This window comes from Salvelinus sp. IW2-2015, linkage group LG15, assembly GCF_002910315.2.
Source record: "Salvelinus sp. IW2-2015 linkage group LG15, ASM291031v2, whole genome shotgun sequence".
Lineage (NCBI taxonomy): Eukaryota > Metazoa > Chordata > Actinopteri > Salmoniformes > Salmonidae > Salvelinus > Salvelinus sp. IW2-2015.
The window spans coordinates 39,492,668-39,508,085 of record NC_036855.1 but is presented as its reverse complement, the minus strand read 5'-3'; the positions used below and the strand labels follow the sequence as shown (position 1 = coordinate 39,508,085).

General features: G+C 45.6%; 1 protein-coding gene across 1 annotated transcript in view; it reads left to right on the top strand.

Annotated features, from left to right (window-relative positions):
- Positions 1 to 14,743, top strand: part of taok3a (TAO kinase 3a) — a 105,387-nt gene extending 90,644 nt beyond the window's left edge. Inside the window, 9 exon segments of the mRNA XM_070447140.1 lie at positions 5,334 to 5,570; positions 5,992 to 6,120; positions 9,611 to 9,814; positions 10,808 to 11,051; positions 11,455 to 11,485; positions 11,487 to 11,522; positions 11,524 to 11,653; positions 12,127 to 12,309; positions 13,904 to 14,743. Of these exon segments, the coding sequence (XP_070303241.1) occupies positions 5,334 to 5,570; positions 5,992 to 6,120; positions 9,611 to 9,814; positions 10,808 to 11,051; positions 11,455 to 11,485; positions 11,487 to 11,522; positions 11,524 to 11,653; positions 12,127 to 12,309; positions 13,904 to 14,065 (1,356 nt within the window). The 3' untranslated portion in view covers positions 14,066 to 14,743.
- Positions 14,744 to 15,418: the final 675 nt, after the last annotated feature.

The following is a 15,418-nucleotide window of genomic DNA, read 5'->3' as shown; positions in this document are numbered from 1 at the left end:
TAGTGGAGTGTTTTCCACCGTTAGTGCTTTCTTTTGATCATTTGTCAATACTGACCCTTTCTTTGTTGTTGACTGTGTTCATCAGTTAATCCGAGTGAATTGGTTGTTTTAGTTATTCTCCAAAAGAGGCAGGTTATAGTTGCATTCAGACAGCGTGTAGTCTGTTGCTGCTGCGACGACTCGATGACATCATCTCGTTCTGGCTGGCGCGAGGCGAGCACACGTCCCCAGATGGACCTGCACTGCTCGCTCAGACTGGAAAGAGCAGGTGGAGGGAGGAAGGGAGACAGGGAGAGGGGGGAGGGAGGATAAGCGATATAATGACAAAGAAAACGGGAGGGAGAAGAGATGAGCGGATGGGATGAACAGAAAAGAGGAGAGAGAAACAGTCACAGACGGACAAGAGAGACAGATGGAGAGCGAAGGGGAAAGAAAGAAAGCGAGAAAGAGCGGGAGAGAGGAGAGACAGACACAGACAGACAAGTGGACAAGAGAGCGAGTCAAGTAGGCAGAGAGGAATGAGACTGAAGGCAAGAGAAAAAGCGGGAGAGGAGAGAGAGCACACCACAGTCTGGTCTCACTGAATGAAGTGTTAGATAACGGTTAAGAGGAGAGAGCAATGGGGGGATGAGAGGGAAAGAGAAGAGAGGGATAGTGAGCCCCATCTGGAGGTTAGAGGGATGAATGGGGTTATTACAGGTCAGCCAGACTGGGAGACTCAGGAGACCGAGAGATGTTAATATAACATAACATGTATTAACACTTTTTATGCCCATCTGAGATCTGTATATGTTTCGGTTTAGGCCACATATACAGTACTTTAGTTTGTTTATTTACATAGAATATCTATGGCTCTATTCTATAGACAATGCTAATAGTTTCAATCCAACCATGCTTTGCTAAATGTTGTATATGTCAGTTACGGTTGGGTATTGCACCAGTCATACACTAACAAGAGTTTAGATATGGGCAAAGGAAGGGGCTTGCCTTTTGTCGACGGATGAATCTCAAAGGTTTTGGTTGTAAGTAACAGTCCCTGTTTAGGGTGTCAGTCTATCTAGTGGTCTTCTATAGGGACAGAGACCGAGAGGGTTCTAGAGAGAGGGGGAGTGAGAGAAAAAGAGAGGGGGGGAGAGGTTCTCTCTATGGGGACAGACTGAGAGGGCTGTAGAGAGAGGGACAGAGAGAGAGGAGGAGCAAGGTCCTCTCTATGGGGACAGACAGAGATGTAGATGCCCCAAGCTTATCCACAGGAAGAGAGGACTACTGTCTGAGGGGGGCATTCTGAGGCCGCTGTTTCTTCTCTTCATCCTGATCACTTCACCATATGTCACTTAAGCTCTGTTTCCCCTATCCTCTCCTCAAACACTCTTTGGCCTTATACATTTTTACAAAATTCTGAAAACCTGTTTTTGCTCTGTCATTATGGGGTATTGTGTGTAGATTGATGAGAAAAGGGCTGTAACGTAGCAAAGTGGAAAAAGTATAGGTCTAAATACTTTCCCAATGCACTGTATAACATCCTGTTTTCTTTTGAAAGAGAACTATTTCCATTGTGACATTTTGAAATGGCTGAACATGCCAATTAGATAGAATACTACATCAATGTGTAAGTCGAAGTATAACACATGTTACATTTACATTACATTTAAGTCATTTAGCAGACGCTCTTATCCAGAGCGACTTACAAATTGGTGCATTCACCTTATGATATCCAGTGGAACAACCACTTTACAATAGTGCATCTAACTCTTTTAAGGGTGGGGGGGGTTAGAAGGATTACTTTATCCTATCCTAGGTATCCTTTAAGAGTGTGGTTTCAGGTGTCTCCGGAAGGTGGTGATTGACTCCGCTGACCTGGCGTCGTGAGGGAGTTTGTTCCACCATTGGGTGCCAGAGCAGCGAACAGTTTTGACTGGGCTGAGCGGGAACTGTACTTCCTCAGAGGTAGGAGGCGAGCAGCCAGAGGTGATGAACGCAGTGCCCTTGTTTGGGTGTAGGCCTGATCAGAGCCTGAAGGTACGGAGGTGCCGTTCCCCTCACAGCTCCTAGGCAAGCACCATGGTCTTGTAGCGGATGCGAGCTTCAACTGGAAGCCAGTGGAGAGAGCGGAGGAGCGGGGTGACGTGAGAGAACTGGGAAAGTTGAACACCAGATGGGCTGCGGCGTTCTGGATGAGTTGTAGGGTTTAATGGCACAGGCAGGGGCCACGCAACAGCGAGTTGCAGTAATCCAGACGGGAGATGACAAGTGCCTGGATTAGGACCTGCGCCGCTTCCTGCGTGAGCAGGGTCGTACTCTGCGATGTTGTAGAGCATGAACTCACAGGAACGGGTCACCGCCTTGATGTTAGTTGAGAACGACAGGGTGTTGTCCAGGATCACGCCAAGGTTCTTAGCACTCTGGGAGGAGGACACAATGGAGTTGTCAACCGTGATGGCGAGATCATGGAACGGGCAGTCCTTCCCCGGGAGGAAGAGCAGCTCGTCTTGCCGAGGTTCACTTGAGGTGGTGATCCGTCATCCACACTGATATGTCTGCCAGACATGCAGAGATGCGATTCACCACCTGGTTATCAGAGGGGGAAAGGAGAAGATTAATGTGTGTCGTCTGCATAGCAATGATAGGAGAGACCATGTGAGGATATGACAGAGCCAAGTGACTTGGTGTATAGCGAGAATAGAGAGAGGGCCTAGAACAGAGCCCTGGGGGACACAGTGGTGAGAGCACGTTGCGGAGACAGATTCTCGCCACGCCACCTGGTAGGAGCGACCTGTCAGGTAGGACGCAATCAAGCGTGGGCCGCGCCGGAGATGCCCAGCTCGGAGAGGGTGAGGAGGAGGATCTGATGGTTCACAGTATCAAAGGCAGCCGATAGTCTAGAAGGATGAGACAGAGGAGAGAGAGTTAGCTTTAGCAGTGCGGAGCGCCTCCGTGACACAGAGAAGAGCAGTCTCAGTTGAATGACTAGTCTTGAAACCTGACTGATTGGATCAAGAAGGTCATTCTGAGAGAGATAGCAGGAGCTGGCCAAGGACGGCACGTTCAAGAGTTTTGGAGAGAAAAGAAAGAAGAGTACTGGTCTGTAGTTGTTGACATCGGAGGATCGAGTGTAGGTTTTTTCAGAAGGGGTGCAACTCTCGCTCTCTTGAAGACGGAAGGGACGTAGCCAGCGGTCAAGGATGAGTTGATGAGCGAGTGAGGTAAGGGAGAAGGTCTCCGGAAATGGTTCTGAGAAGAGAGGAGGGATAGGGTCAAGCGGGCAGGTTGTTGGGCGGCGGCCGTCACAAGACGCGAGATTTCATCTGGAGAGAGAGGGAGAAAGAGGTCAAAGCACAGGGTAGGGCAGTGTGAGCAGAACCAGCGGTGTCGGTGACTTAGCAAACGAGGATCGGATGTCGTCGACCTTCTTTTCAAAATGGTTGACAAAGTCACTCAGCAGAGAGGGAGGAGGAGGGGGGGGGGAGGGGAGGAGGATTCAGGAGGGAGGAGAAGGTGGCAAAGAGCTTCCTAGGGTTAGAGGCAGATGCTTGGAATTTAGAGTGGTAGAAATTGGCTTTAGCAGCAGAGACAGAAGAGGAGAATGTAGAGAGGAGAGTGAAAGGATGCCAGGTCCGCAGGGAGGCGAGTTTTCCTCCATTTCCGCTCGGCTGCCCGGAGCCCTGTTCTGTGAGCTCGCAATGAGTCGTCGAGCCACGAGTTTAACACAGAATAAACACAAATAAATAAAACTTTACACCATTAAGACTCCCTTGATCAACCAGGTCATTGACTTAGTGGCTGACCTGACAAAAGGTCAACTAAACAAATAAACCAACCAAAAGGTCCTTCCACCATTGTGTCCCAATCAATGTCTTAATAACCTTTGACCTGGAAGTGTTCCCTCTGGAGCGTGATTCCTCCTTTGAGCCAGGCTGTGTGAATGCGGTCACATGACGTGACTTGGCCTTGGTGGCAGCGTGCAGAAAGCAAGTGACTAGGATTGGCTCTGCATTACATAGGGTATTGATTCAGATAGATTAGGAGGGGATCTCCCTCTTTCTCACCCTCTCTCTCCCTCTCATTCTCCTCTCCTTTCTCAGCCCCCCCTGTCTGTCTTCGTTTCTGAACACACTTCTCCTCACCTCTCTCTCCCTCCTCTCCCTCTCTCAATGAGGCTTTCATGTGACCCACCTGCTGAACGAGCGCCGCTCGCCCCCCCAAGAGCCCCCTCTGTTCTGCCTTCCCATGGAGCCCGCTCCCTCCCTCATTCACAAGCTTCACACGCCTGCCCCTGTGTTGCTGCCCCTGTGTAGCTGCCCCTGTGTAGCCCACAGCCGCCGTGTTTGTCCAACGTCGTTTGTCTAAACTTAAACCAACCAGCGCGGTTCTTGCCGATTTGTTGCTGGGCTGGGTAAAGCTGAGCTGAGGGGTTCGGGTGTAGGAAATGCCACACAGGGTTTCTGGATGCTCGCACGGTTGTTGAACATGAACGTCGCCATGATGCTTGGCCTTAAGAAGATGAGTTATGAGAAGATGAGGGACTACTATGGGGATCTGGATAGTCCCTTTTGTCAGGTTTGGTTTGTTTGTCCTCTTAACTCTTTATATTGTTGCGATTTTGATTTACTTGGCTTAAGCCCTTGGCACCTATGAGGAACATAGGCTATTGACAAATGTCTTCCATCTCACTCGGTTGGGGCAAGTTTTTACAGGTTGCACCTGTTAGATTGTTGTGAGGTTGGTGTTAATGCAGTGGTCGAGAGCGTTGGTGTTGGTTGGCTTTGTACTGCATAGGGGGATTGATCAGTCGGCAGGGCGGTGTTATAAGCTAAGCGGTCGGTGTGACTTCGTTAAAGCCTCTCAAACCTCTTTAACCAGCTCTGTCATATTGAGTGTTTACAATGTACATCTTTGACTGCCAGATTAAGGTGCTTTTTTGTTGTGTTGTCCTGTTTCTTACAGTATTAACTCCATGCTCTCTAGCTTGGTGTTGCTTTGATGTTTCCCAATGTTGATCCAGGCTTTGGTAATGCATCCAATGTTAGCAGTTAGATGTCACTTCATTCATGGTTCACATTACATCTTAGTCCACTCTTATGGTAAATCTAAGCTGAGTAACCAGTTAGAATGAAATCAAGTCTGCATGAACAGGGAACTGCTAAACCTTAAAGACCAATGTTGAGGTTCTCCTAGCGTAGCATGGTACACCTGCTAGGGCTCTGTTCCAGTGTCTCCACTAGTGGTTGCCTGCATACCATCCGTTTTTTGTATACCACTCCTGGCTGTACACCTTCACTTTTGACCTCTGATCTCTGCCCTCATTGGCCTCACTGCATCTATCCTTTCACCAGGTGACCAAGCAGATCCATGAGCATGAGCAAGAGAATGAGCTGCGGGAGCAGATGTCGGGGTATAAACGTATGAGACGGCAGCACCAGAAGCAGCTGATAGCTCTGGAAAACAAGCTGAAGGCTGAGATGGACGAACACAGACTGAAGCTGCAGAAGGAGGTGGAGACCCAGGCCAACAATGCCTACATAGAGCTGGAGAAACTGGCTAAGAGACACACCGTCCACTGTGACAAAGAGGTAGGTCCGGGAGGGGGGTGGTTGGGGGTCCTGACCTAGAGAAACTGGCCTGTCCTAGAGAAGTGCCATGCCGTCCTCACCTTCTTACTTTGGGGAGAGGGCAACTCACTCATGTTATGGGTTGGGCATTGCTGCCACCCAATGTCGAGAAGACAAACTAGGTCATCTGTAACTCTGCAGACTAGGCTAACATCCATGATCCAGGTCATCTGTAACTCTGCAGACTAGGCTAACATCCATGATCCAGCATGCCCTCCTTGTCATACAAGAACACCTGGAGGAATGTAAGCCAGAAGGCTAGCTAGCGAAACAACATTAGGCATGTGTTTTCTCGCTCTGCTCCTCTCTTCCGTATGAGGCCCCTTCACAGCTAACTAACATCTCGGCCTATCTCTCCCCCTTCCATCTTATCTCCCCTCAGATGAAGACGACGTCAGCAGACGAGAAGAAGTTCCAGCAGCAGATAGTGGCCCAGCAGAAGAAGGAACTCACCACCTTCCTAGATAATCAGAAGAAGCAGTACAAGCTCTGCAAGGAGAAGATTAAAGAGGTCCGCAACGCTATGTTTGTTTATGTTCTCTAGCCAGCCCCTGTTTCCTGCCTCTAGCTGTGTGTCTGTTTGTGTCCGCTAGCTAGTACTGTACCCCCTCTTCTCCTGTCTCTTGTACAGTATGACTGATCTCAGCACCCTGAATCACAAGAGACTATAGAATGATACATTTGGTACGCTGTGTATTGTGCTGGGTGGAATCAGCCCTCCTCCGAATACATACACACAGAAACCTGCAAATACACAAACATACACAAGTACAGTATTTCCGTCATGCCTTTTACTGAGAAGGAGGTGAGTTCGGGCCTCCCGAGTGGCCCAGCGGTCTAAGGCACTGCATCACAGTGCTAGAGGTGTCACTACAGATCCGGGTTCGATCCCGGGCTGTGTCACAGCCGGCCGCGACCGGGAAACTCATGAGGCAGCGGGTTAGGGGAGGGTTTGGCCGGCCGGGATGTCCTTGTCCCATCGCACTCTAGCGACTCCTGTGGTGGGCCGGGCGCATGCACGCAACGGTCGCCAGTTGGGCAGTGTTTTCTCCGACACATTGGTGTGGCTGGCTTCCAGGTTTTTTATTTATTTTTTATTTTATTTCACCTTTATTTAACCAGGTAGGCCAGTTGAGAACAAGTTCTCATGTACAACTGCGACCTGGCCAAGATAAAGCAAAGCAGTGTGACAAAAAACAACACAGAGTTACACATAGGATAAACAAAAGTACAGTCAATAACACAATAGAAAAATCTATATTAAGTGTGTGCAAATGGAGTAAGGAGGTAAGGCAATAGATAGGCCATAGTAGGGAAGTAATTACAATTTAGCAAATTAACACTGAAGTGATAGATGTGCAAGTAGAAATACTCGTGTGCAAAAGAGCAAAAAGTAAATAAAAACAATATGGGGATGAGGTAGGTAGTTTGGTAGGCTATTTACAGATGGGCTATGTACAGCTGCAGCGATCAGTAAGCTGCTCAGATAGCTGATGCTTAAAGCTAAGAGAGCAGTGTGTCAAGAAGCAGAGTGGCTTGGCAGGGCCGTGTTTCGGAGGACACATAGCTATCGACCTTCGCCTCTGCCGAGTCTGTACGGGAGTTGCAGCGATGGGACAAGACTGTAACGACTAATTGGATATCACGAAATTGGGGAGGAAAAAGACGGTAAAAAGAAAAGGACCTTAGTCACCCCTCCTACTCACTACGCGCGCACACACACAAGTTGTGTTTTTGTTTCTAAGAACCTTGACACACTATTTCTCAAAACTGGAGTCATTGTTGTGGACTGTTAGATACATCATGTTTCACTTAGTGACCGGAACTAGGCCATAGCATATATCCCAACAAACTGTAGGTAGAGATGAATCATTCCACACAGAGAGATCGGGGATCTAATACACTTAACAAAGTGTTTTAGCTTGAGAGTGTATTAAGACATGGATTCCCTATATAGTGCACTACTTTTCACCAGAGTCCAAAAGTTGTGCACTAAAAATATAATAGGGTACAATTTGGGATACGACCATGGATTTATCATAACATCCATGAAACCGAATGGGGACAGACACTAACTGTAGCAGTGGAGGATACTGAGGGGAGGATGGCTCATAGTAATGGCTGGAATGGGATCAATGGAATGGTATCAACCATTGGAAACCACATGTTTGACCCCATTCCATTGACTCCATTCATCCTACCCTCAGCAACCTCCACTGAACTGGAGGGATAGTTCACCCAAAAACTGAATTTCTGTGATGCAGCCTGAGTCAGAATTTGGTGACAGAGGGACTTCTGGCTTATCAGACAGCTACTGATAATTTATTTTACTCTGTTTTCTATTTTACTCTGTTTTCTACACTACTATACATTTAGATAGTTCACCCCAAAATCTAAAATATGTCTGTATTTACACCTCAAAAGTGTTTGAGGGAGTGGGTCTATAATTCCCACTATCTATCGCTATATTTTTGCCTGAAATAAATCCTTAGATAATGAGATGATCTGCTGCACACCTGACCGTTAGTCCAAATAAAGGTGTGGGAACAAAGTACAGTGCTGTGAAAAAGTATTTGCCCCCTTTCTGATTTACTCTATTTTTGCATAGTTTTGAATGTTATCAGATCTTCAACCAAAACCAAATATTAAATAAAGAGAACTTGAGTTTACAAATAGCAAAACATAATTATACTCAAATGCTTATTCTCTCACATCGGTATGGAGGAATTTTGGCCCACTGCATTAAATCAGAAACATTTGTGGGTTTTCAAGCATGAACTGCTCATTTAAAGTCCTGCCACATCTCAATTGGGATTAGGTTTGGACTTTAACTAGGTAATTCCAAAACTGTTGCTTTTTAGCCATTTTGATGTCGACTTGATTGTGTTTTGGATCATTGTCTTGCTATGAGCAGAAAGGATACAGAGCAGAAAGGATGATACAGAGCAGAAATTATGGTTCCTTCTATTAAGGCAAGTCGTCCTGAGGCAGCAAAGCATCCCCAAACTATCACACTACCACTACCATGCTTTTAGCCATTTTGATGCAGACTTGATTGTGTGTTTTGGATCATTGGTCCCATTATAACTGGCGAAAACCAAACACTACATTCCACAATAAAAACCTCATACCAACGGTCAAGCATGGTGGTGGTAGTGTGACGGGTTGGGGATGCTTTGCTGCCTCAGGACCTGGATGACTTGCCTTAACAGAAGGAACCATGAATTCTGCTCTCTGTCAGATAATTTTTTTTATTTTTTTTATTTAACTAGGCAAGTCATGTCAATAACAAATTCTTGTTTACAATGACGGCTTACCCCAGCCAAACCCAGACAACGCTGGGCCAATTGTGCGCCGCCCTATGGGACTCCCAATCAAGGCCAGATGTGATGCAGCCTGGATTCGAACCAGGTACTGCAATGATGCCTCTTGCACTGAGATGCAGTGTCTTAGACTACAGGAGAATGTCAGGCCATCCGTCTGTGAGCTGAAGCTGAAGCGCAGCTGGGTCATGCAGCAAGACAATGATCCAAAACACACAATCAAGTCTACATGAAAATGGCTAAAAAGCAACAAATTTGAAGTTTTTGAAAGGTCTAGTCAAAGTCCAGACCTAATCCCAATCGAGATGATGTGGCAGGACTTGAAACGAGCAGTTCATTCTTGAAAACCCACAGCAGTTCTGCATGGAAGAGTGGGCGAAAATTCCTCCACAGCGACATGAGAGACTGATCAACAACTACAGGAAGAGTTTGGTTGGAGTCATTGCAGCTAAAGGTGTAAGGGGCAATTACTTTTTCACACAGGGGCATTGGGTGTTATTAATAAATGAAATAAGTATGGCATTGTTGTGTTATTTGTTCACTCAGGTTCCTTTTATCTAATAATACGTTTTGGTTGAAGATCTGATAACATTCAGTATCAAAAAATATGAAAAAGTAGAGAAAAGTGTGTATATATATTTATTAACCTTAATCTGTCTTCAATCTCCATCCCTTCAGGAGATGAACGAGGACCACCACACCCCTAAGAAGGAGAAGCAGGAGCGTTTGTCGAAGCACAAGGAGAACTTGCAGCACAGCCAGGCTGAGGAGGAGGCCCTTCTCCTGGGCCAACAGAGAGTCTTCTACGACAGGAACTGCAGAGGCTTCAAACGCAAAGTCATGATCAAGAGGCACGAGTTTGAACAGGAGCAGATACGAGAGGTACATTGTATAGATGTACAGATAGATATTTCAAACGAGAGGCAAGGAGGAGTGGATGACGTGTGGAGAATCAGTGGGATGTGTGTTGTTTGGATGTACACACATTTTAGTTCAAGTTCAGTCTGTAGTGATGTGCAGTGAACACTATTCAATCCAATAGGGATATGAATATCACATGTCCAACTCCAACTGATTATCTATAACATTCACATGGTCAATGTTGTAACATGAAAAGCAATGTTCTCGCCAAATCGTAGACTTCTTTGACCAATACCAGTATTCCAATTGTTTTGTGAAAAACACAGAGAAGGGGTTTTGCATCTCGTGGAAAGCAGATTAGAAAGTATAAGCAAGGCAACAATGCAGTAATCTCCTAATCTGCTCTGTAAATCAGGAGGGGGGGGGGTAGGAAAGTATTAGGAGGTCTGAGACCTTATATGGCGTCCACCCGAAACCTAGGGGCACATTGGATGATACCCTAAAGCTAGCCTGGTCCGAGATCTGCTTGTACTGTCTTGTCCACTCAGCACAAACAGCCCTGGGATCAGGCTACCAAAACCCAGCCAGCCCTGAAACTGCTCCTCTCATAGACTTGAAGGATAGAAATAATGGAGATTTTTAGGAGTATTTGGATATAGTGTCTGTGTGTTATTGCCTATAGTATGGTGGCACTGTTGTGCTTGAGATGTTATTTACCTAGTGACATTTCCATAGTAGAACAATAGGAACCTTGAAAAAGCAGAAAACAAATGCACAAAGAATTTAAGTGTAGTCTTGTGTCTGCAATGTCCATAAGGGCAACACCACGTGACACTGATGCTCCAGACCAAATGTCCTTTCCCATACAAAAGCAAAGTTTGTGTCATGGATGACCATGATAATTCCCATCTCTTCCTCCCTCTCCTCCCCTTCCCACTCTCTCTCTCTCCATTTATCCCTCCCTATCTCTCCATATCTCTCGCTCCCTCCCCCTCTCTCTCCCACTCTGATCAGGAGCTGAACAAGAAGAAGACCCAGAAGGAGATGGAGCATGCCATGCTGATCAGACATGACGAGTCCACCCAGGAGCTGGAGCATCGTCAGCTGAAGATCCTTCAGAAGCTCCGCATGGACCTGATCCGCCTTCAGCACCAGACAGAACTGGAGAACCAGATAGAGTACAACAACCGCCGCGAGAGAGAGCTCCACCGCAAACACGTCCTGGAGCTACGGCAGCAGCCCAAGAACCTCAAGGTGCGGGTGAGGCCAGGAAAAGATGGCGAATGCAACCCTGGGAATGTGATGGCTACATTGGTATCTACATTAGGTGTTCTCCATGAACAGGCTTTGATCTAACCAGGTAGCAGATTATATAGAGCAAGACATAGTGAAATAGCATTAACCTCAAGGTGAGGGTTAGGGGTGTGCAACTAGTGCACGCAGTCCTGGAAAAGGGGAAATCCTAAGTGTTGGTTACAAAAGACTTAAAAGTAACAAGCCATTGCTCATCAGAAGATGAACCATATTAGGACAGGCAAAGAACATACAGTAGAAACTGAATGTAATGGGTCAACAGGATCCCTAAAATCCATCTGTGTGTGTGCTGTGTTTAACACTCTCCTCATTCACCTACCTGTTCCAATCTCCATCTCCACCAGGCATGGAGCTGCAGATTAAGAAGCAGTTCCAGGACGTGTAAGGTCCAGACCAAGCAGTACAAGGCCCTGAGACCACCAGATGGAGGTTCGCAAGAGCGAGCACAAGACGGTGCTCAAGGCCTTAGGAGGAGCAGACCAGGAAACTGGCATCCTGGCTGAGCAGTACGAACAGAGCATCAACGAGATGATGGCATCGCAGGCGGTGAGTTGGCACAAAATGGAGAACGGGTGTTTTGATGAACGAGTTGGGATTATAACTAAATTTGTTTTGTAACTAAGAAGATAATATTTGATCATTTCCTTTGACAATCTCAAAGAACTATTCATATAAATGTCAAAGATCTTATTAACTAATATCTGACATTTAAGAATAGTTCCATATGGGAATAAATAATCTTAGGCCAAAGGCATAGGAGATTTAGGTCATTGTAGGAGTTTGTAACCCTCTTTGCTTCTTCTTATTTCATCACTCGTCGGTCTCTTCTTCTATTTCCTTTTCTCCTCGCTTCTTTCCTCTCTTTCTTTCTCTTCACTGCCTCTCCCTTCATCTCTTTCACCACTCTTATTCTATCCCTCTACACCCTCTTCTCCTCCCTCCTCCCTGTGTTTCTTTTCTCTCACTCTCTCTTTATTCCCCTTTCTCTGTTGGGGTCTTCTCTTTATTTCTCCCGTCAGCTGCGTCTGGACGAGGCCCAGGAAGCCGAGTGCCAGGCTCTGAGGCAGCAGCTGCAGCAGGAGATGGAGCTGCTGAATGCCTACCAGAGTAAGATCAAGATGCAGACCGAGGCCCAGCACGACAGAGAGCAGCAGAAGCTGGAGCAGAAGGTTTCGCTGCGCAGAGCCCACCTCGAACAAAAGGTAGAGGTGTTGAGTGGGGAGTGACAGACTGATATGGAGAGAGAGACAGACCGATACGGACGGACACACACACACACAGAGCCCACCTAGAACAAAAGGTCGAGGGGTAGGGAGGAGCAAAAACAGACAGATACGCAGACAGATGCACAGAACGCAGACAGACACATATATACACACACACATACTCACACTCATGCAGGCAGAGCCTTTATGGAGCACAATGTGCTGGAAGCAGAATCAACACGCACCCACAGAGACCGACTTCACTTTCATTTGACACACATTTCACTCTCTACTAATTTGTAATGGAGGCCCCAAAAAATGTGTCATGCACTCAGTTTTGGTTGCAAAATCCCATCATGTTAGTGTTGTATTATTCTTACAACATGCTCTATTTTTGAATCCTACCCAGTGTTTTAAAAATGAATAATTGATTTATGATATTAGATTATGTAATATGGTCCTCCATAACAATAATACATTACTTACTATTATATTCATTGAGTCATTGAGTCATGCACTCCTTTCTGTGTTCTACAATCTGGTGTCACAACACCTTCTCTTTCACCTCTTCTCCCCACTCAATACTTCTGTACACCGCTGTTGACAATTTACATCTGAACAGTGGATGCTGATGGCCTGGCATTGCATACATTCAAATCACTACAGGCCACTTTATCAGTCAGAATATATATTTTTTTTAATTCTTGAATAATATGTTTTTCCAAGGCAATGATGTCATTGCTATATCACTCCTTGATAACAAAGGAACATGCAGCCCTGATCCAGTTTCTGTTTCCCAGGCAGTAGCCTACAGTAGTATCATTACAGTATTATGCAACCAGTGGTGGTGTGGCGCCATCTGGTGACTATCTGTTGCCCTGCAGGCTTTCTGGATCAGGTGACGTCATTGTTAACCTGTATCAGGGTTGTATTCATCAGGACACGCAACTGAAGATGTTTTAAAGTGTTCTGCAACGGAAAACAAAAATGTGCATTTCTTATTGGACCAGGTCAGGTGGTCCCGCCCTGTTTCAGTTTGTCTTTTTCCATTTGGTTCCTAATGAACACACCCCAGACTTATAGCTTCCAGAGAAGTGCTGACTGCTGATTTCGATCCACTGTCTAGATAGCGTGTCTCAGGGGCCGGATGTAATCTGTATCTAGAGGCTTTATGGAATGGAATAAATCTGTACCAAACGCTGAAAATGAAAGATTAACAGCTAATATTTATTTATTTAAGATGCAGACAATGGCTGTAATGGATTGATTGGCAGTAAATTGTGTCTGGCTCTACTCATGGCTAGTGCAGGCGTATTTCTGTCTGTAGTTAGTTGACGGAGTGGTTACAGAATTATGCTGAATTTCAAGTGCAGGCGTATTTCTGTCTGTAGTTAATTGACGGAGTGGTTACAGAATTATGCTGAATTTCAAATCAACGCTGACCCAAAAATCAAGGCTAAGCAAAAAACTGAAAAAGCCTGCACACACACTACAGTGGCCCTTGCAGGTCGAACTCTGCAATACTCATACCTTACTGGTTCCAAATGCTCTTGCTTCCACTAGTTTAATTAACTAAGTTGTGGTTTTGTAGATTGAAGAGGAGCTGGCTTCCCTTCAGAAGGAGCGTACAGAGAGGATCAAGCACCTGTTGGATCGCCAGGAGAGAGAGATCGACACGTTCGACATGGAGAGCCTCCGACTGGGCTTTGGTAATCTGGGGGTCCTGGACCCCCCCAAGGATGACTACAGATGACTAGGCCAGCCCTGGTGACCTCGTCTTCGTCGTCTGGTGTGACGACCCTCCTGTTCCTCCTCAGCTTCGTGACCTGATGTGACCTGGTCTGGTTTTGGTTGGACCCGGGCAGTTAGGGTCTTTAGCTACTGATGCCCACACACACACAGCTACACATAAATGTGTGTACACACACACACACCAGCCACATACAAACCAGCCCAGTGCCTGCGCTGGTCTATAGCCAACGGGCCCCCCTCTCTCGTGGTGTCCGTCACAAGATGACAAAAAATGCTGGATAACTTCCTAGGTTGTCTTTGTTTTAAAGAATAACAATACAATGTCACGGTGTTCCTGTTTCTTGTGCAATGATGACACTTTTAGTGTAACTAAAAGTGGAAACCAGAGGGAGAGAATAAGAGACAATAGAAGTGAATAATATTGTGTTGCTCAATGATCATGCATTAGAGGTTAATAATTTGTTCAAGCTGTGCTAAAGCCGAAAAACTAAAAACAAACTGGTCCTCCTTCTGCAGCCTTATTGTCTTCTTGGCCCTGCTTCCAGTTCCTTCAACTCTTTTTGCTTTTTATATTCATCAGGAAATTTTTATGGAAAATTTAAAGCAATTTGATACGTTGAGAACATGTTTAAAGTCATAGTCTACGTAATGGTACAGTAAATAAATGTGACTCCTCCTTTTGGAGAGAATTAGATTATTGACTTGACATGAGACACTGAAGAGGGAGACTTGCAATGCACCCTGATACCACTGTATCATACTGATTCTCTGCACTGGCAGGTAATGTGAATACCACATGGTTGAGTCATGACACACTATTGCCTATGTAGTGCAGTACTTTTGGGGCTCTGGTTAGTGCACTATATAGTATATAAAATAATGCACTATGTAGGGAATAGGGTGTCATTCCAGACACAGACACATGTGAATCCCTACTCCCAGGTAGCACAAAGGGCTTTGTCGGGGCTTGGGGAGGGACATGTATTTTGTGTATAGAAGGATTTTTTGGAGAGCTTTTACTTATTTTCGTATTGTACTATTTTAACTGTTACTCAAATCGATTTAAAATAATAATAATTACATTTTTCTCCTTCCTCTTCGTTCAGTATTTGAAAGTCGAATCAATCGGGCAATTGGTTTCTTGCTCTGAAATTTCCAACTGAAATTAATCCTTATTTTTGCTGTAACCTCCACACTCTACAAGCTGTGTATTTTCTTATCAACCAGATCAGTAAAATAAATGCTTTATTATTGCATGCACTTTAATTTTGTTTTTCAGGATTAAGAGAGAGCATGAGTCTGTCATCCAAGCTTTTAATTATATTTGTAAATAAAGTGCTCATCACACAAAGTT